This window comes from Argiope bruennichi, chromosome 2 (genome assembly GCF_947563725.1).
Source record: "Argiope bruennichi chromosome 2, qqArgBrue1.1, whole genome shotgun sequence".
NCBI classification, from domain to species: domain Eukaryota; kingdom Metazoa; phylum Arthropoda; class Arachnida; order Araneae; family Araneidae; genus Argiope; species Argiope bruennichi.
The window spans coordinates 76,930,006-76,952,057 of record NC_079152.1 but is presented as its reverse complement, the minus strand read 5'-3'; the positions used below and the strand labels follow the sequence as shown (position 1 = coordinate 76,952,057).

Genomic DNA, 22,052 nt, shown 5'->3' with positions numbered 1-22,052 from the left:
TTTTATGGATGTTAAGAGCATGTTCGTTTACTCCTTCACTTATTCTTTAAACTTCATGACTTTTTTTAGTTTAGTCTTTTAAATCTGGATATGACATTCAAGAAAAATTAATGATTCAAGTGGGTAAGAATGAGTTTCAATGACAGCGTCTTAAGACAATAATTTTCTTAACCCATAATTTTTCAGAATTCTTTTTAGAAGCCTGCAAGTTCTTGGGATCACAAATTAAATGCAGTTAAGTAATTGGGAAGTAATTAAGTAATAACACAAATTTTGTGATATAGCTATTTTTATAAAATTCTAAAAAAATTATTAGATATTAAAGAAATTAATAGATATTCGAAACTGTAATACGAAAAATTCCACCATATTTTTTTTAGATTTGATTCCTTTGTTTTTATTTCATTTTAAAACTTTTCTTATTTATATCTTACAGTAACATGCGCATAAAAAATGTATTTCATATCGTTTATAAAAAGCCGAGTATGAACCTAGTACCTAAAATAATGAACCATGTTCTTGTAAAATGTACTTAAATATTTTTAAAAATTTATTAAAATCAGAGAAAATAAATAACTGAAGTCTTAGATTTTGAATTTTAAATTAATACAATTTTAGTGCAAAGATATGCTTCGAAGTTATTGCAGGAAAGCGCCAAAAGTGTGTTTAATTTTTAATTAAATATTCCTAATTAAAATTTTGGAAACTCTTCATTAGTTAGTACCTATTACCTATGATATTACTACATTTTTAATTTGGTAATTTTAAGTGAAAAATATGTGATTTAGAGCGTTTTGTACGATTTTTAATCATATCTTTTTGTAATTTATCAATCTCTAAACGTTAAAAATTCATTTGCATTAAAAAGAACTAATAATTTCTTTATAAGTATTCTGTTGTGCGATTTGGTTAAATTTAGGGTTTGAAACTTAATTCATTTACACGTTATTTGTTATAGCACACCTGAAAATCGATGGTTTTTTTGTTTTAGATTTTACGATTGCATTCAGTTTCCATTCTTTTAAAATTATAACAAGTATGTGTTCGCATTCGAATTTGTTAAAAATTTTTGCTCATAATTTTACAGCAAGAATGAGAGAAACTAAAAATAAAAATTAAAAAGTTTTAAAATCTTAGGTTTCAACTTTGCTTTATTTCAATATTTAAGAATTTAATAAAAATGTTTCTGCTTTCATGAAAATTTAGTTTTGAAAGGAATAAACCCAAGTTTGAGGAAATCTTAACCAATTTTGTGGGCAAATTTTGAAAAATTATAGACGTTAAATGCTGCTTTCATGCATAGAATAAATCGCTGCTTTCATGCAATTTAACATATTGATCGTCACGCTCACCGGCGACCGGCTGACATCTGATTATTTCAGTAATTCTTAGGAGTTCATAGGTGACCGGCAAAATAAAGTGTCTTTTGAATTATTATTCATCGCTGCCGATCACATTCAGTGTATTTTAAATGTGGCTCTTTTTGCGCTAGGCGTAAGAATACTATTACGAATCTGTAATGATTCTTCCCAGCACAATTAATTTCATCATAGGAAAGACAGTTTTACGATCAGTTCTATTGGATGTTGATTGAATGCCGGACTCCCAAATTTGGAGATAAACTTGGCGACAAAATAGATGACATTAGACTCTTCAGGAATTTTGGCGATAGGACCAATAAGAGGCGAATTATGTTTGATTCTTCGAGAACCTTCGGTGCCCTGCTTCGGAAGCTATAAAAATCCAGCTGTCCAAGCCGAAGTCAATCGTATAATGAGTCGTATAGTTAGTCAGAGTTGAATCAAAGACAAATTAATTAGATCCGGCTAAGTGCAAGCTTTCAGCGGAGCTCAAGCGATTAGTGGATTGAAAATTGAGCCTCGCGCTGAGTCTTGGAGGTATTGAAACAGATTCGTGTCGTGTGTTGAATACCCAATTGTAGGGAGTTGACTGTTGTGTATAACTAAAGCGAGGAGACAGTGAAGAACAGCAGGTGTTTGAAGATATATTAGTGAAAAGCTACGTGGATTCTCTCTTCCTGCTGAGTTCTGTCTTACCGCTTTCTTAGTTGTCAAGGCGGTTGTTTACTACTGATTACTGCTTGTGGTCTGCTGTTTCTTCAAAGTGCTGCTGTGTATTGCTTGTGTACGCATAAGCGGTGTTTTGTTGTCTGTGTATTCGTGTTAGTAAGCTTCATTGTATCACCATATACTCACTACAATGAACCCATTGATTTTAGTGGAATTTCCGTAAAAATACATATTCTCATTTAAAATAAAATTATTCCATTAGTGCCTTGACGCGCACTGGTTACCTCATAACAGAATATACTAACCTTGATTAAAAATGCACCAAAACAATAAAATATTTATTATGATTATATATCCTCAGGGAATAACCTTTGAAACCATTTGTCATTTTCCAATAAATTTGTATCAAATTCTTAATTTCTTTTAAAGATTCCCGCTAAATAAGTGGCATAAATTGTTGTGGGTTACCTTCCTGTTTCGGATTCATCTCCTGAATCACTGAAGACATCCGAGAAGGGCGACTCCATGGGCACGTCGCCAGGATCTCCCCTGCTACTGTCACTGTGGGATGGAAGTGGAAGGTTCCTATTCTTGGAAGTCTGAATGAGAGGGGTCATCACTTTCTCCGGCCCGTTGTCCACGGGGCGAAATCTTCAAATAAAAATAAAGAAAGAAGTTTATTAAGTTATTCATTTAAGAGAAAGGAAATGATTTTCTAAACCTGCCAAACATGATGTTGGGACAGTTTATAGGACATTGAAAGTACAATATAGGGAGGCCTATGAGTAAAAGAAAGTTGTGATCCCTACTATTAAATTTATATAGCAAGGTCAGTTCACTCACTGGTTTATTTATGTTCATTGAAGTTTAAAATTGTTAAATGCTATAAAAAAAAACTATCGGAGAAAATATCTACATATTCTGTGTTTACTTTTAAAGGCGATAAATTGCGAAATACGGTAACCGAACTGTATTATTTGGTTAATGTTTGAAAATGTTTTCTACTGTTTGATACAATTTGGTGGAGAGTAGCTTGGTGAAAAATCTATATCGTGTTCTTTTGTACCAAAGAATAAACCAATAAACAAAAATCTTCAAATAAAAATAAAGAAGGAAGTTTATTAAGTTATTCATTTAAGAGAAAGGAAATGATTTTCTAAACCTGCCAAACATGATGTTGGGACAGTTTATAGGACATTGAAAGTACAATATAGGGAGGCCTATGAGTAAAAGAAAGTTGTGATCTCTACTATTAAATTTATATAGCAAGGTCAGTTCACTCACTGGTTTATTTATGCTCATTGAAGTTTAAAATTGTTAAATGCTATAAAAAAAACTATCGGAGAAAATATCTACATATTCTGTGTTTACTTTTAAAGGCGATAAATTGCGAAATACGGTAACCGAACTGTATTATTTGGTTAATGTTTGAAAAAGTTTTCTACTGTTTGATACAATTTGGTGGAGAGTAGCTTGGTGAAAAATCTATATCGTGTTCTTTTGTACCAAAGAATAAACCAATAAACAAAAATCTTCAAATAAAAATAAAGAAAGAAGTTTATTAAGTTATTCATTTAAGAGAAAGGAAATGATTTTCTAAACCTGCCAAACATGATGTTGGGACAGTTTATAGGACATTGAAAGTACAATATAGGGAGGCCTATGAGTAAAAGAAAGTTGTGATCTCTACTATTAAATTTATATAGCAAGGTCAGTTCACTCACTGGTTTATTTATGCTCATTGAAGTTTAAAATTGTTAAATGCTATAAAAAAAAAACTATCGGAGAAAATATCTACATATTCTGTGTTTACTTTTAAAGGCGATAAATTGCGAAATACGGTAACCGAACTGTATTATTTGGTTAATGTTTGAAAATGTTTTCTACTGTTTGATACAATTTGGTGGAGAGTAGCTTGGTGAAAAATCTATATCGTGTTCTTTTGTACCAAAGAATAAACCAATAAACAAAAATCTTCAAATAAAAATAAAGAAGGAAGTTTATTAAGTTATTCATTTAAGAGAAAGGAAATGATTTTCTAAACCTGCCAAACATGATGTTGGGACAGTTTATAGGACATTGAAAGTACAATATAGGGAGGCCTATGAGTAAAAAGAAAGTTGTGATCTCTACTATTAAATTTATATAGCAAGGTCAGTTCACTCACTGGTTTATTTATGCTCATTGAAGTTTAAAATTGTTAAATGCTATAAAAAAAACTATCGGAGAAAATATCTACATATTCTGTGTTTACTTTTAAAGGCGATAAATTGCGAAATACGGTAACCGAACTGTATTATTTGGTTAATGTTTGAAAAAGTTTTCTACTGTTTGATACAATTTGGTGGAGAGTAGCTTGGTGAAAAATCTATATCGTGTTCTTTTGTACCAAAGAATAAACCAATAAACAAAAATCTTCAAATAAAAATAAAGAAAGAAGTTTATTAAGTTATTCATTTAAGAGAAAGGAAATGATTTTCTAAACCTGCCAAACATGATGTTGGGACAGTTTATAGGACATTGAAAGTACAATATAGGGAGGTCTATGAGTAAAAGAAAGTTGTGATCTCTACTATTAAATTTATATAGCAAGGTCAGTTCACTCACTGGTTTATTTATGCTCATTGAAGTTTAAAATTGTTAAATGCTATAAAAAAAACTATCGGAGAAAATATCTACATATTCTGTGTTTACTTTTAAAGGCGATAAATTGCGAAATACGGTAACCGAACTGTATTATTTGGTTAATGTTTGAAAAAGTTTTCTACTGTTTGATACAATTTGGTGGAGAGTAGCTTGGTGAAAAATCTATATCGTGTTCTTTTGTACCAAAGAATAAACCAATAAACAAAAATCTTCAAATAAAAATAAAGAAAGAAGTTTATTAAGTTATTCATTTAAGAGAAAGGAAATGATTTTCTAAACCTGCCAAACATGATGTTGGGACAGTTTATAGGACATTGAAAGTACAATATAGGGAGGTCTATGAGTAAAAGAAAGTTGTGATCTCTACTATTAAATTTATATAGCAAGGTCAGTTCACTCACTGGTTTATTTATGCTGATTGAAGTTTAAAATTGTTAAATGCTATAAAAAAAACTATCGGAGAAAATATCTACATATTCTGTGTTTACTTTTAAAGGCGATAAATTGCGAAATACGGTAACCGAACTGTATTATTTGGTTAATGTTTGAAAAAGTTTTCTACTGTTTGATACAATTTGGTGGAGAGTAGCTTGGTGAAAAATCTATATCGTGTTCTTTTGTACCAAAGAATAAACCAATAAACAAAAATGTTTTTAAAAATATCAAGTAAGTAAATTAGGTTAGTTCTTACAATATTGATAAAATACAAATTATGTAAATGAGCGAAAAAAAATTGATACCGAGAAAACGATCATAAATGTATTAGAAAATCGTATAAAATAAAGTAGAAATCATTAATTTTTACCTAAGTACAGAACTAAAAATAAATTATTAGTTCTCACAAATCAGGTTTATCTAACTAGAAAATAACTTGAACAAAATAGCCATAACAATCATGTTCTTAGGATGGGCTTTGCGACTGTAGTGAAGTAAATAAAATGAAACTTGTGTTATTATTACACGAAGATATTCAATATTGAGCAGAACGTCGAAATGTCGGCTGACTTTTGTCATTTAGTGATTGTCACTTGAATTGACCTCATTGATCCCATTTGAAAGCAGAAAAGAGAGCACCAGAAACGTATTTAGAAAACCTATTAAGATTTTGAAAGGAATTTATATCACTTTGGTTCCGTGAGAAAAATAATAACCCGCGCAGCTCAGAGGACAGTCATAGTGAAACCGAAGTTCGAGCGATTAGAAAATTTATTTTTAATTAATGAATAATAATTTGACTAATTAGAAATATCATATATATGCAAACAATAATTATAAAAATTTATAAGCATTTGCGGAGAATTTATTTTCGGTGTAGTCAGTATTCAGAATGGCTGATAGTTACAATATCACACTTAACAAAATTTTTTTTTTAGTTAAATTAATTTTTATTATCTGGCTGATTTCATATCAGCTGCTTTAGAAACATTTTGAACTGTTTCCAGACAGGTCTGACTACTGTTGAAGGATTCTCAAAAATAATAATGAAATTATAAAAAACAAAGTGATTATCTGTTTATCCTGATAAAGAAAGAAAACCTATTTTTACCTGTTTGAAGAAGTTATTGTTCAAGTTAAAAAAAGCCCCAGAGCTTCAAATTTTAAGGCTAATATGCTCTGCAAATTCTCAAAAAAAAAAAAAAAAAAATCAAAACTTTTAATGGCTGTTGTTTAAAATTAAAAAAAAAAAAATGCTTTTATATTACGGTTTTCACAAAAATAACCTTCTTGTGGTCACATTTGGAATCATTTCTTAAACGTTTTACTATCCCTTTATTAAGCCACTCAAAGTTTTACTTTTCTTTATTTCTGATAAATTATTTCATCTATAGACTGTTCTGAAAATGATCATTTTAATTATGAACACCATACATCTTAAAATCATTCATCTGTACAGCGAGCTCGTTCGAAAGTTATCGCTATCTTTTACTTTCACATGTCTGGTGTGTTTAAATATTAAAGATGTATCATTTTGTTTTTTGTCTTTGATTTTTTTTCGATATATCTACTCCTTCAACCTTCCTTATTTATGGTTTTCCGTTCACGGCAAGATTACTGATGAAGGTTTAGTTCAGTCATATTAAAGCAGCATTAAGATTTTATAAGGACAGAAATATTGTTGATGAAAATTGAAGATTCTTCTTTTATTTTTGACTATATTGAAAATATATTTTCTCGAATTAAAAGAATATTTCTTAAACTACTAACAAACACTGAAAAAAAATAATAATTTTCATTTCTGTGGTAATACTTCAGATACCATTTTAAAAAGAATATCTAAAGCGTGTTCACAAATTATTTTAAATTATTTAAAAATTAATTTTAATCTGAAACTATCAAATTATTTTTATGGGTTAGAGCCAAAATAAAAAAAATGTAATATTTAAAGAAGTAAATTTCCGCCTGATATATTTTTATTAAATAGATAAAGTTATGACATTAATTACTCCTTATACAAATATTTGAAACAATCATTGTAATAAGTGCTATTAACATTATGATATTGGGACATCATTTGAATGGTTGTAACTCATCATCAGCACCATCATCAAGAATCATTTGAAAATTACAGCAATTCTTTATTTCATGAATTTGACAAAGTCAATGTACATTCTAAAAGTGTAATAACATTTATTATATTAGTACGTATTAATAATTTTGGATTTGGAACATCATTCGTAACATATTATTTTGGGATCATAAGAATATTAACTCTATTTATAACACAATTCCCTAAACTTGTTACAACAAGAAACTGGCTGTTACCTCTCTAAGTAGTTATTATTGCTTTTCGGCGTCCAAGGCCTCCATTCTTCATCGAGGTGGCCTTCTGTAAGATTGCTAATATTGGATGTAGTTATGGTTGGAGTATTTCGGCTGCTGTCATTCTTTTGAGACAGATGGTGCTGGTTGCTCATCTCCAGATCTGGTGTTGATCTCGGAGATGTGCCAGACGATAATATGACATCCCTGTGCTTCTCATCTTCGGTTTTTTCCACATTTTCATCCGCTGAACCTTCATTACTCGTGGTGGTCTTTTCCTTTTGGCCTTCTCCATTCAGTGCAGGGTTGTTGTTTATTTCTAGAAAGAGAAAGAATTACAGAAATATTGAATAAAGCTCATAGATAGAATAAAATACTTCTTTTTCGAAGTAAGACTACTCTCCCTCTTCCAGGAGTTATGAAAACGCTAACTTTTGGTGTGCCGAATTTCGGAGCATTGAGGATATAAAGCAGCAAAAAGAGGAAAAATGAGGAAATAAAACGCTTAGCAAAAATTAACAGTTTTAATTTCAAAACTGTTTTACTTTCTTTGTCTTATATATATTAATTAAATTATTTAGTTCTTATAGCACTTGCAATTCTTAATCTTAATGTATATATCATGAATTAATTAATAATTTGATACAATTTAATTCATATTTAGGTGGTATTTTTAGATTCTTTGCCAAATTTTTTGCTACTGTATTTTTGTTGCTTTTTTAAGACAATTCTACATTTCTCCCCTCGTATTTAGTACTTACATATCAGTTAATGTTTTTGCTACAATTATTTAAATAGGAATACTTCATTATAACAATCCAATACTTCTTTAAATATTGATACCTCATTTCTTGCAAATATGTTATCTTCATTTCATTTTTTTGTTATTTCATTTATTTTTACGCAGTTTGTTGAAAACAAAGTAATAACTGAAAGTAAAAATAATATTTAAAAGCGAATTCTAAAATATTAAAAAAATATACATACAGAATGTTGTAATAAGGAATAATACTTTCTTTTAACAATTTCAATTTATTAAAAACCATTTTGAAATATTTTTAATTTAGTAAAACTGTAATAACGCGCACTTTTTAGAAAAAAAAATCTCACAAATGGTATAAAATATTGTTCTATACCCTGATACTTCATTAATAGTATTAGGAGCATTGAGGATTACATATTTTTCAAAAGACTTTCTATTTATACTCATTCAATTAGTTGCAAGTAAAATAATAATACGATACAGAACTTACATTATGCAGATTCGAGTGAAATTTTACAAGTGTTTGCAAAATTTAGTAAAAATGTGAACAAGTTAGTTCCAATTATTTAAGTCGTATTTCGAATTATGAGCTTGTTGTAACAATGTTAAAACATTTTAAGAAAGAGTTTACAATTTAAATAAAATATTACATCTCATCATGATATCTCATTATTTTTAACTGTATGCTTCTCATTTCAGCTGCCATTTTTTTCACTCATTTCATGAAACTAATGGCAGATAGAATAACATATCTAAAACTGAAGTACATTTACAATATAAATCCAAGCAGAACTTTACAAGTATTCGTAAAATTTGCTTAAAATGTCAAAAGAAATATTTGTCACTAGTTAAAACTGTACTTTTAACTGTTTATCTTAACAACCAATCATAGCAATGATTATATCCGGTTTTTATTTCTGAGAATTCACAGTTAGAAAAAAACATTACCTTCCATTTCGACACCTCATTATTTCAGAAGTATATGTTTTCCATTTCATTTCTCATTTTCTTAAAAGCAGCGAGAAACCTCATACTAAATTTCGGAAAAAAAACCCCCACACGCATAGCCAAACGCAAATTCATTCATTTGTTGGAAATTATCACAAAAATTTACTGAACTCATTTGCAACGAAATCGAAAAATCAGAGCTAGTATAAATAAATGCAAAAAAAAAGTCGTTATGCTTCTACTTTCAGTAAAAGAAAATGATGAAATTATTAAAACATGCAGTAAAATAATAATAATAATAATAAAAAAAAAACTGAAATTGTTTGGTTAATGAAACGTAACAGAGTTTAAAATCTCTATTTCTCGTGCTTTATCTCATTTATCTATATTGGATCTATAGAAATAGGTGGTTAAAGAGAAAAAAAAAATTGGAGAAACGAGCGAAGTTGAGCTCACTTTATTGAAAAGATCAAGTACTTAATGAATCGATTAGTCTTTCTTAATTAACTTTTCACTGAGATAAATAGAACGGAAGATGGTTAATAATGTTTATTCAAGACTTGGCTGAATCGTATTTGCGATTAAGAAATGCAGAACCTCATCATAGTAAGGAGCTTAGAGTGGTAGCTGAAATTTCTCTGAGTATTCATTTGCTTCATACTTTTTTACATATAAAGATTCTAGAGAATAGTGATGGTATTTAGCCCTCTGCGCCATCTAAATATTTTCTTAAGTATCAAACGCCTACGTGCACCTTAATTAGCTAGTGTTAGTTTTACTTTAACTATAAAAATTATTTGATTCATTTAGTGAAAATTTCTTTTTATAGTTAGTTAGGGCTATTTCTTGAATATAAAAGTTGACGATTCGTTTGAATCTAGAGCCAAAGTTTCGTTTATTTGATAAGTATATTTGAAAAGAAAAAAATATCTTTAGAAGTAATGAGATATAATACAAAATATCAACAAATGTTTAGTCAAGGAACATTAGCAGATTGTCTTTTAATTTAGAACTATTTATAATTTATCAAAGGAAAAGAGATTATGAATTAATAATGCGCTGTTCTATGCATAAAAAATTAAATTTTGCCATAATGTTTATACAGCGAATGTAGGCTCATTTTATTTCTAAGTTTATAGCGCAGGTTTGAAACAACAAGAGATATATTTTTGGACTGATCTTGTAGTTATGAACCTTGGACTAATGATGAGTATGTCACATAAGATTTTATGATACACCAATGTGTACATGTTTAACCCAAAAAGGCAGGTTAAGCTTTAAACAGAACAATATAAATGAATATTTTTAAGTGGAAGCGGACCTCGCATCCAAGAACCTCTGGTTCAAAACTAGGTAAAAATTATTGAAGAATATTTGGATTTTATGAAGGTTTCATTTAATTTAATAAATTTTTATTTTATTTATTATTAATAAATATTATTTTCTAATTCATTTTAAAATTTATAGAATGGAGAAAATTTTGTTCGCGCAAAAAAGAGGCGATAGACAAATTTTCTCTGAGAAGTGCTTCCTTTCGTAACACCTGAAGTTTGGAAACAGCATGCTTGTGCTATGGCAGGAGAAACTAAAATGTAGTATCTTTACAATTAATCCTTTTATAAAACGTAAGAACATTTTCATTAGTTGTTTTAATCATGAAAATTGATTGATATTCTGAGAGCTGGGTGAGAATGAAATATTACATTCATGACTAGATACAATGGTTCATTGAAAAGGTAAATTACTATAGTTTCGCATTGCCTGTGCTCGAGCACCATGTTCTGTAAGCACTGATGAAAAATCCTACCAGAGTTGAACAGAATAATAACTCATTGCTTAAGACGTTCTTAATTGGCGTACGATTTTATGCTGTTTGGTAATCGGTTTTACAGTTTATATCATATAGACAACAAATTATGTTAGTATTTTTTGTTTTTATCGCATAAATATATTGATAATAGGCGGTATTTTAGACAAATACAGACTTTTTTGATAAACAGAACATTCATGCTTTTGAATGCAACAAACTAAAGATCTACGACTGAACGATTATTATTATTCTAATGCATTTTATTACGAAATTTGCTCTTTTTTTACAAGGAAAAAAAAATAAGTGTAATATTTTTTTTATCCCATTGACTAAGACCAATCATATGAGATTTAGGTAAAACTTGTAACTGCCTCTGACTTTTTAATAAATCAAACAGGTCCAGAGAAAAAAATAAACAATTTTATTCTATGCATTAAAAAAAACTAGTACGAACTGTCGAACAGAAAAAAAATCGCTCTTATTCTCCTTCGCGAAAACTTTAAAAAAATCTCCTTATTTAAAGATATTAATGAATAACAAGTTCCAAACTAATACATTGTGTATAGTGTTTACATATCATCTAAAAATTTAAAGTAAAGTATATGGCTATTCTTACAGACAATTTGAATTCTATCAACTACATCTATCAACTAAGCCCATTGGTGCCTAGTTCTATATAAGCTTAGTAATTCTGAATTATTTTATTCAGAAAGTCCTTACGAGTATATGTATCATGTAAAACACATATTTTGGAGCAGTTTCGCGGCCACAGAGGGAGAAAATAAGTTGAATTTTTAAACTTCGCTTTTATTCCATCCCGAGAGGCGTAATCTATGTACAAGCAAAAAGCGACTAGGTACGTCTACATCACAACACAAGAGCGAAAAGAGAAGAGAGCGTACATGTTTATCCCATGATTATATACTATGAGATTCTGGTAGGGATTTCTTCACACATGCCAATTTAGGTAAGGGAAATATTAAGGGGATCTTTTAAAAGAATTTGCTTAGATCGACACATTTTTATCTCTTCAGCCGGAGTGCGGAAACTTGTCGATTGCAGCAATTTTACAGAGCTTCTGTTGCATTAATTAGATAAAAAAGGTGGAACTGGATCAGGAAATAAGAAAAAATTTTAGAACGAAGTTAATATGGGCTGTATTAAGATAATAATTAGAAAATTAATTAGGATTTAATTTAGATTTAGAGATATCATTGCACACACACACTAATATATATATATATATATATATATATATATATATATATATATATTTTAAGGATTCATTTTAATTTTACTCGTGTATGTTGTTTGTTTTCAGACAAGTTTGCGAATCAGTCGTCCTGTTCATTGAAATACAACAAAGAGTTTTGCAACTCACATAGCAATTACCCTTGCATACTTTAAATGAAGCTTGGACAAATGCACGAATTACCCGCGAATAATGTACTTGAATCATACTAGTTTGAGAATGCTCGAAACGTGTAATAAATGTAGGGAAGAAACATGAATTCTACATCCTTATCATTATCAAATTTAAATTTGACGAGTCATTAAATTATTTGAGAATATGGGGTCTCTTATAAGTTCATCTAAGTTGTGCAGCTAATAAATATGACATTTAGTCATTCAGATAATATTTTATGGTGTAAATAACATTTGTTCACAAAATAGTTGGTTTTGAATAATGACGCTTTTGTTTAGGGCTGTATTAGAATAAAAAGGGAAAAATTAGTAATAAATTGTAAAACGAAAGTTATTGCATTAAAAATGAAAATCTCAGTTTTGCAATACTTTCAATATAAAAATAATTCTAGCTTCATTTTCATGTACATGACGATGATGAAGTATCCAACAACTATTGATTTATAAGTAATGGTAAAACTTATTAAATTAATTTATTTGATTGTATATTGTATAATAGTAAGATCAGCATCTTTAATATAAGATTTTAATTATACAAACAAAAACTCAGCCAAAGCAAGACAGTCTTAAATTCGAACCATGGGATAAAAATTGTGTATTTTTCGATCCAAAATGATTTCTCTAGATTATGAAAATCTCATTTTAGTGATATATTTTATCGCCATTATGTAGCTTTTTTCGCTTGTACCTAAGTTCCATAAAGACGATTCTTGATACTAAAATATCGTTGGCGGTAAATTGCCAGACACTAAGAACGCTCGCAGCGCTTATCAGCGATTCAAAAATGAAACAAAAGTTAAGAAAATGGTTGAAAATAAACATTTTTTTCCCCAAACAAATAAATATTTATCAACAATTTTAAGACAAACAAATAAAACCATTTTTTTTACTCCTTTGCTCTAGTAAAGAGATTACTATCAGCAGTTTTCGTTTCGAAAAAGAAAAGTCTACTGACAAATGTTAAGTAAAGTGATTTAATTTGCCATAAATATTACTATCTCGACAGCAATTCTTTTTATTTAGTATGAAAGAGAAAAAAAATAAGATGAAGTACCAAAATATAATTTTATTTTCATAGCTTTATCTTTGTCAACCATTTTATTTGCAAGAAATTTTCTTTAGAATCTTCCTAAAGGGTGATTAACCCTAAGAAGAATAAAACAGTGAACAGTTGTTTATATTTTTAATTTACAATAAAGCACAATTTATACGCCTTTAAAGGGATTGACGCGAAATGATGTATATATAAATAAAAGACATATGAACGAAACTTTTAATAAATAATTTTGATTATGACAAATGTAACGATAACAATGCCAATTCATTTAAAACAAATTTTTTACTTTTGATTTTTTTTAAATATAAGATATTTAATTATACTTTAAGCAATATCTAAATTTTAAAATAAAACACCACAAAAGTGAAAAAATTGCAACATTATTGAATTTCTAAAGTATTAATTATATATTCTGAACACTATTATTATATTTTTTACTTTATATAATTTATGATCATGCTGATGAATGTTTAATTAAAAAAATCTTAATCACCGTCTGACGTGCTAATTTTCAATTCATTGATTTAATTTCATCGAATTCAATATCTAATTTCACATTAGTTTTACTATCTTATTTCTCAAATAAACATACAGTTGATTTCATCTTTAAAATGTTGCTGAGCTATTTTACATCCAATAACATAGTGGCTCAATTACAATAAGATAATAAAAAGTCGCCTTCGTATTAATTTATTGAATACATTTTTTACTATGCTCAATGTCTTAAGAATTTTATTTCTCTTAAATTACAAAAAAAATTGATGAAATAAAATTCTTTCAGCTGTAATCAAAGCATATGAAAAAATTAACTTTCTTCAATGTATTTAAACAATGGAAGAGAAATATGTAGTTAAATATTTATGCTAACAATGCAGATAATTTGCAGCAATAGAAATTAATGTTGTAAGTTTCGTATAAAAATATCTCTGCAATCTTTTAAAAATTAGATAAAAATTTGACAACAAACTGACATAATTGAAAAACTTTCTTTTTTGTATGTTAAGGTGGTGCAAAAATAATTTTTGTGTAAAAATATTTTCGAAAATTGTTACGAATAAATGGCAACGTTTTGTTTAATTTTTAATTAATTAGAATCTTGGAAAAAATATTAAATTTGCTCAACTCTAAGCCAAATGGTTTTCCCTGTGGAAAGCCAGCGAGTATAACACGCATTTTCATACACACAGACGCACATTGCTATTATTATTAATTGACATTGATCATTTTTGGTAAATGTATGCAGATATTGGCAGAATGTAAAACAACAAATATTCGATTCTTTCCGACATCAATTTATGAATTGAATTGTATTCAAATGTTTACGGGGATTACTTCTTAAAAAATAGATAAAGTTGGTATTTCATTCAAATAAGAGAAATTATATAGAAGCAGATTATTTATATTTTTGTGCGTATAACTAATTTCTAGCGTAAGATAATGTGATTTTAACATGAAATAATGCGATTAAGAATAAAGTAATGTAAATACAGAGAGCAAAAATATCATAGATTTAATATTTTGTTGAATACATGGAAGTAATTAATTTTTTAACAGATGTATAAGTGACCAACAATATGGAGGATCTTTTGGAAAAGTATGTATCTGAAGTTTGATATATTATAACATCAATTAACTCTAGCAAAATAATATAAAATTATGCAGCCCATAAAAACTGATTTAAACAAGAATGCAATGTAATAGTATTCATGAAGTCATTTTAATAATAATAAAAGTTTAAAAAATGTAATCTATAATATTTTTTTTATCATGACAATAAATGCTTAGTTGCAAACTTTTAAAGTTTTGCAAATTCGGAAGAATTTAAAAAAAAAATAAATTATAAACTATTATAATGTGAAACCAAGATTTAACGACTATTATTATAAGTAGAAATCTGAATAGCTTAGTTGCTTTTGACAAACAATTTTTTAGTTATATCTAAAATCTACAAACTGAATAAAAGTGGGTGAAATAATTGGATCATTCCAATACTGATAAAATTTAAATAGAAAATCGGGTTGCAAATGTTGGAAGGTTTCAAAGAGTTGTACCATTATTTGGTTTGGACATAATTAAAAAATGATTTGAGGGTTTAGAAGAATCGATAAACAATAAAAAAATATTTCCATTAATCCATATTCATAAGAATCCATATTTTAAAGTTATCTAACTATTTTGCAACATCACTTATTTCATCTGGAAAAAAATCTTTGGAAACATTCGATGTCAAAGCAATTCACTAATATCCAAATCCATATTAGTGAATTCCCTATCCAAACATATATCATATTTACGCTGAAAGTTGTCTGTTTTAAAATCTGTAAATTTATCAAAACAATGTGTTGGAATTGTAATTATTCCAATGCCTTACATTTTTTTTGGATCCATGAAAATACATGGCTATTATTTTCGTTTTTCCATGCTATCTACGCAAGATGATCCTCCTTGTCTGCATGCATTTCCACCTGCCATCTTCCATATTTATGCTGGTTGGATTATAAAAATTCACCTCAGCATTCGATTTGCAGCTGCCTTCAAATGATAAGACTCATAAGGCTAAATGATGGCATCGCCAACTACTTGACAGCCATCGCCCTTTCTTGAAGTTTAAACAAATGCAGTATGCTTATTGCGCTTAGAATTTTGTAATTTTCATAATGTTTTTGTGAGGAAGGATAACTTAATTAGGCCCTCTCTTAGACTATACCTTTATCTTAACCTCCATTCTGTAAAATTTTCAGGCTTTAAATTAGGAAATTTATAATGCAATGTTTCAAATGGGGTTTGTGGGATCTTTTTAATGGGATAGCGCTATATAGTTGTTGTGAGAAAACGAGTTTTGCATTTAAATTATCATTAATTAAATGTTTTAACGAAAGACTCATAGTACATATGTTGCTTGAAAATAGAGGAAACTCGAATGGTTACAGTTTACTTTAATAACTTAAATTAATTTGCTAACTAATTATTTAAGAGGGAAAGTAATAATTAATATTTAACAGCTTTAAAACAATAGAGTAAAATATATTTAATAATAAATATTATGAAGGTAAATTTTTATAATGATAAAAGTTGCTGAGATTGTGTCACAAAATGGTGCCTTATCAAATGAAATAATGCAGAAAGCAATTATAATAAAATTGAAATGAAATCTACGATCGCAAATTTAAAGTTATCACGTGAGAACATTATTATTTGTAAGTCATTATTTGTCTTAATTAATTTAAGTCACTAACTAGTTAAAACCGGTTTGAAACAATCGCGAGACTTCTCTATCGGTCTATCCCCTCCCCCCTCTCTCTCTATATATAATGATCCTTTTTCTAAACTTTCATTTCAATTTTTCTTGCTGGCGAACAAAGTTTTGGAGTTTGACAGATTTTGAGATGAAATAACAGCGATGATATAGTTCTACGTCAGCCTTTTAAAAACGCACCTGCTGTCAAAGAAGCATACGTAATAATAAAGCAATACTGGTAAAAGCAGGTCAACCTTTTAAAAACGCATCTGTTTCCAAAGAAGCATACATAATAATAATGCAATACTGGTAAAAGCAGGTAAAAAAACATATGCGATTAAAAGATGATGAAAATTGCCATTTATGCTTTATTCATTGCCTACGCTATTTCGAGCTTCAAAATCCCCTAACTAAAACAACATCTTGTTCTCACATGATAATAATAACTAATCTCTTTTTAGAATTTGAAAGAAAACTAATAAGGAATATTAAAGGTGCCAAATATTGATTTTAAGTGAAATAAACTAAGGATGCCCAGTTTTGTATCATATGGAATGAAACGAAGGAAGAAAAAAGGATAATGCATATTAAATCCCATACTTTTACACATATGTTGAGTACTATTGCTAATTCCAGGATCAAATAGCTTTTTTGTTTCAGTATACTTAAAGAAACTAGCTGTTCAATTAGCGAAATCAGTTTTTACTTTCTCATATGTGAAGTATACAGAGATAAATTATTGTAATCGTAAAAAAAATTCGAATGCCAGGTTTTGACGAATCTTCATGTTTCAGGCTTTTACCAAATCCGAAAAACACATCTTTGGAATTCTGTCTGTGTTTGTGAACACGATAATTCAAAAACACAATGAGCGAGGTTTTAAAATATTGTATATACACTTTACATGAAATTTGTCCAAACAAATTCTGAGAGAAATTCAATCAACTATTTCTGTATTAATTACAAAAAGCATTGAATAAGGACAAAAGAATTAGAGGATGCCCGAATACAAGCTAACACGTCTGTCAGTTTGTACTTTCATATGCATGTAAACACGATAACTTAAAAATGCAATGACCTAAATAATTATATGAAATTTTTTATGCGATTTTGTGACTTCAATTGTAGTTTTGTGACACATTTTGGTTTTAATCGGTCGGCAAAAAGGCATCCAAAATATGCATTCGATTTTTTTGGTATTTTCTGTATCCCAATATTGTAATCTCCGAAAACAAATTTGCCGAATATCACACTCTAAAAGATATCTTCGAGGCTATTGTACCCCACTGTCTTACAGATTAATTACATTTATAAGAGTCCGCCAGAGAGTTTTGGGAGACCATTTCAGCTGGTATTTTTTACTTGCAACGAAGATACAATTGATAAATGCTACGTTTTATTACTTTAACATGTATATCTTAAATTCTATGTTTTAAATATAAAAATAAATGAACAAATATACAAAAAACATTTTAAGTTCTATCTTTATAAAAAAATAAAGATAGGAATACTATTCTTATACTTATTCTTGTACATTAAATAGTTTAGATGGTCTAAATACGGCAATTTTTTCGTAAGTGCCTTCCTTTTCTACCTGTCGAAATGCTAGGTATATATTCTCTGATATCAATTCCTTCCAATTTCATTGAGTTAAGTAAGATAGTGCGACAGGAGCTCAATGGAATAGGTTTGTGTGAAGTAATCTAGCGGAAACATTTCGACGCGGCAGCTGCTATGCATATTCATATGCCTTTTAGACAACACTGAGTAAGAATTTTATTTTGAGATCAGTACCAATTCAAATTACCATTATTACAGGAAGAAATTTCATGGGAAGACGAAATCTCTACTTCCAGCCGTTCTGAGATATAATTTTGTTCTTCCATGTTTCTTATATATTTAAAAATGAACCTGTAAATTTAGCAGTTTCTGAGACATAACTATTATTTTATTATTCCAGTTTTAATTGATGTAAGATTTTCTGAATATTTTCATTTATAATTTTATGTATAAAAATAGAATTTTTGTCATTTTTCTCCGCCCCCCCCTCAAAATCATATGAAACAAAAATTTTATCTAGATGCAGAAATACTTTGTAGCGACACCACTATTTTCTGTTTTTGGTGGTAAAAATATATGTTTTTTTAAAAAAAGCGAACTTTTTATTATTTAAAAAAAAATTGACTTATTTTTCTTTATTTTTATACTTTATAAACAGAAATTTTTTATTTCCTTAATAAAACATTTATTGCTGTATGTATAATTACATCTCTGCATTTTTCAATTAACCCCAAAAATTTTCTCATCTAAATAATTATTCTTTATAGAAGTTATACAGGTAATTAGAAAAAAAAATGCATTTTATTGTGAGAATTTTAGACAGTTACTCACAGTTGCAAACACGGTTCCTATAGAAAACTCCCCCACAACTTTAAATCCATTTTGTATTGAAAAATTAAAGCACTACACAAAATAAAATATGCAACTATAAAATTTAAACAATTTTATAAAACGCGAAATTCTGTTGCCTTTGAGTGTAATAACTTGACAGATTGGAATTGTGGCTTCCGGTTCTGAATAAATGATTTCAATCTCCACACTTCGATGCTCTGCGCAGATAGTTAACAGAGCATAAAATTATTGATAATTTATTGTGAGAAGGAACATAATATATTTAAAAAAAACTGGAAGCATTTAAGAGAGGATTAATCAAGCCTTCTGTTCGATTGACACACACACACACACACACACACACACACACACACACACACACACACACACACACACACACACACACACACACACACACACACACACACACACACACACACACACACACACACACACAATGAGAAGCAGTCTTTCGTAGCAAAATCAGAATTTGTTATGCCTGCAAACGTTACCATTTAGTCACATGTTATGCAAGCGGATATCCATAAAATAAGCAAAGTCTATAGAATTTCTTAAAGCACCACTAATAAGCAGTTCCCACCTTTCTGTAAAAAATTTCCTTTTAAACCGAGAACTTAGACTTATTTGCTAACTGCACTCGTATTTGAGATGGAGAATGTTAAATATTGCTTAAGTCATGCGATAAGGCGTCGAAAAGCAAAGAATCTATATTTATAGCTAGAAGTTTTAATATGTGAGACAGAAAATTAAATGAATAGGCCAGATAACAGTTTTCAGTGATTACTATGTATGATTAACTTGGTAATGACATGATTTTGGTTAAAATTAAGATATCATTGGAAAATTACACTTTGAAAAATTCATTCGATGTTACACATATTTTTGCGATTCTGTAATGTGGTTTTCCTGCTTTACTAATAAAATTGATTTACAGATAGATATCTTTAATGGATGCATGTAAATGATTCCCGAATTTGGTAGTAAATTCAAAAACATTGGCGACAAAAACAAAAGTTTTGGAAAATACAAGAATTTTGTCATTCTATCTATTAGAAACTGATATTGGAAGTTCTTTTTTTTTTTTTTTTTTTTTTTTAAGAAAAGTTTATACTGCGTCGGAAACCTATACAAAAGAGAACAGCTGAAGTGACTCAATCAAGTGAATGTTTTCTTTAACCCTTTAAAGGGCCATTTTTTTCTAGTCATATTATGTTAAAATATTTTTAGGATTGAAATTAGAATAAGAAAAGGGATTCATTGAGCTTATTAGATAAATTTAATTTAATTAATTTGGTTAATTAATAATTAAGTAACAAACCAAGACGCATCATTTTGTGTGAGATAAAGAACTGAAGCATCTAAGTTTCTTTCTAAAAAAATTTGTCAGAACTGATGCCAACCTACATAATTTCATACAAAGATTGATAAATTTGGTGGGAAGCATACTTCCCACGGCCCTAGAAAGGGTTCAGGTTTTATCACATTTTGAGCTGGTAGGCCCAGCTGTATTGTGTTGTTGCTATTATTATTTAAGTAACGATTTGCTATCTACTTGTATAATGTTCTATTAGTACTGGTCTTTGTGTACGGCTGTGTTTTTGTTGCCTGTCTTTTGTGGGATAAATTTTTGCTACCCGTTATCGATCATGATGAATGAATTTACACTGTTTGCCACAGAAAACAAATTTTCGTAGCAATATTCTGTTGCAAAAGTTGGTTCTCCTTTCCGCTAACGTAAATATGACTGTAGAACGTTAGGCCTATTTAGAAGAATCCATAGCATGGCAATAATTGTTTTAGCCTTTCTATTTTATTCAAAAGCATAACACCGCTAACAACATGCAGTAACACATCGAGTTATGCCGCACGATTTATGTTATTTCGCAGTTGAACAATTCTTTATTTTTCACTTTAGCTGCATTATTTTCCATTTTAGAATAAAATATCGATTCAAAATTTCGGGGACAAAAAAACTGTCATTCTTTTTTTTGAAAACGTGCCGGAAACCGATTAAATTCCGTATATTTTAGAAGAAGCTGTCAATCTTCTGCTTTCCGTTTTTTCATGCCATTACGTCACAGCGCAAAGAGTTGACATGCGTGCTCAAATCGTTTCTGTAGAAGACGTTTTCTGTCAAAAAAAGAAAAGGATATTTGCAAGATTGATATAAAGCCAAAGATCAATTTGGAAAAGAAATACCAATTTCAGAAACTAGCGATTCGAATGAGAAACGTATTGTAGTTATAAGGTAATAAATACAAATTTTATTAGCTCTCTGGGGATAATTTTTACGCGAGGAAAAAAAATCAGAAGAGGTAGGGTTTATAAAGCTATTTGCCTCTAAATAATTCAGTTCTGCATAATACCTTTAGCTATTATATTTTTACTAGTTGCCTTCTGAGATCAGGTGTTTGTCCATCATTTATATATTAAAATAATTGGAAAATTCAAAGAACCGTTTCCTCAGCCAAATATATTGTACGAGTTTGAAAATTTTTATGAAATATGAAAATGGAGTCGCTAATGATCGTATGAATTTAATATTAAATCATCGATATGCTTCTCATAACGACCGTCTATTCTCGAGAGACATTTCAAAGACATTAAATTAAAGCTTACTTTTGAAGGAGAAAAACTTTGACAGAGTTTGAAAATTAAATTTATTTTGTTTTGTTTTATGTTTGTACTTATTTTACCAATTTTTAATTCGTATGAAATTCAGCGACCCGCAGATACGTCTTCAAGAATCTTTCCAACGCAATTTTCGAGAGAGTTTCAAAATAAAACTTAAATAAAAAATTTAATAGCATTTATTTAATTGTATAGTTATTTTGTACTTTTTGACGATGAGGTTAACTGACTTAACGTCATAAGTGTGATACGCTGTCTGTCTTTTTCAGATAAACCGCATTGCTATTGGCACTTTTACAGGCTGAAGATTGTGATAGTATATTTTTATTTAG

At 29.0% G+C, this 22,052-nt stretch overlaps 1 protein-coding gene across 3 annotated transcripts in view; it reads right to left on the bottom strand.

The window, feature by feature from the left end:
* LOC129955844 (uncharacterized) overlaps window positions 1-22,052 on the bottom strand; it is a 293,119-nt gene that overhangs the window by 30,770 nt on the left and 240,297 nt on the right. For all 3 annotated transcript variants that reach the window (XM_056068255.1, XM_056068256.1, XM_056068257.1), the window contains 2 exons: window positions 7,440-7,755; window positions 2,499-2,681 (listed from right to left, as the gene is read on the bottom strand). In XM_056068255.1, the coding sequence (XP_055924230.1) occupies window positions 2,499-2,681; window positions 7,440-7,755 (499 nt within the window). The remainder of the gene's footprint in view (window positions 1-2,498; window positions 2,682-7,439; window positions 7,756-22,052) is intronic.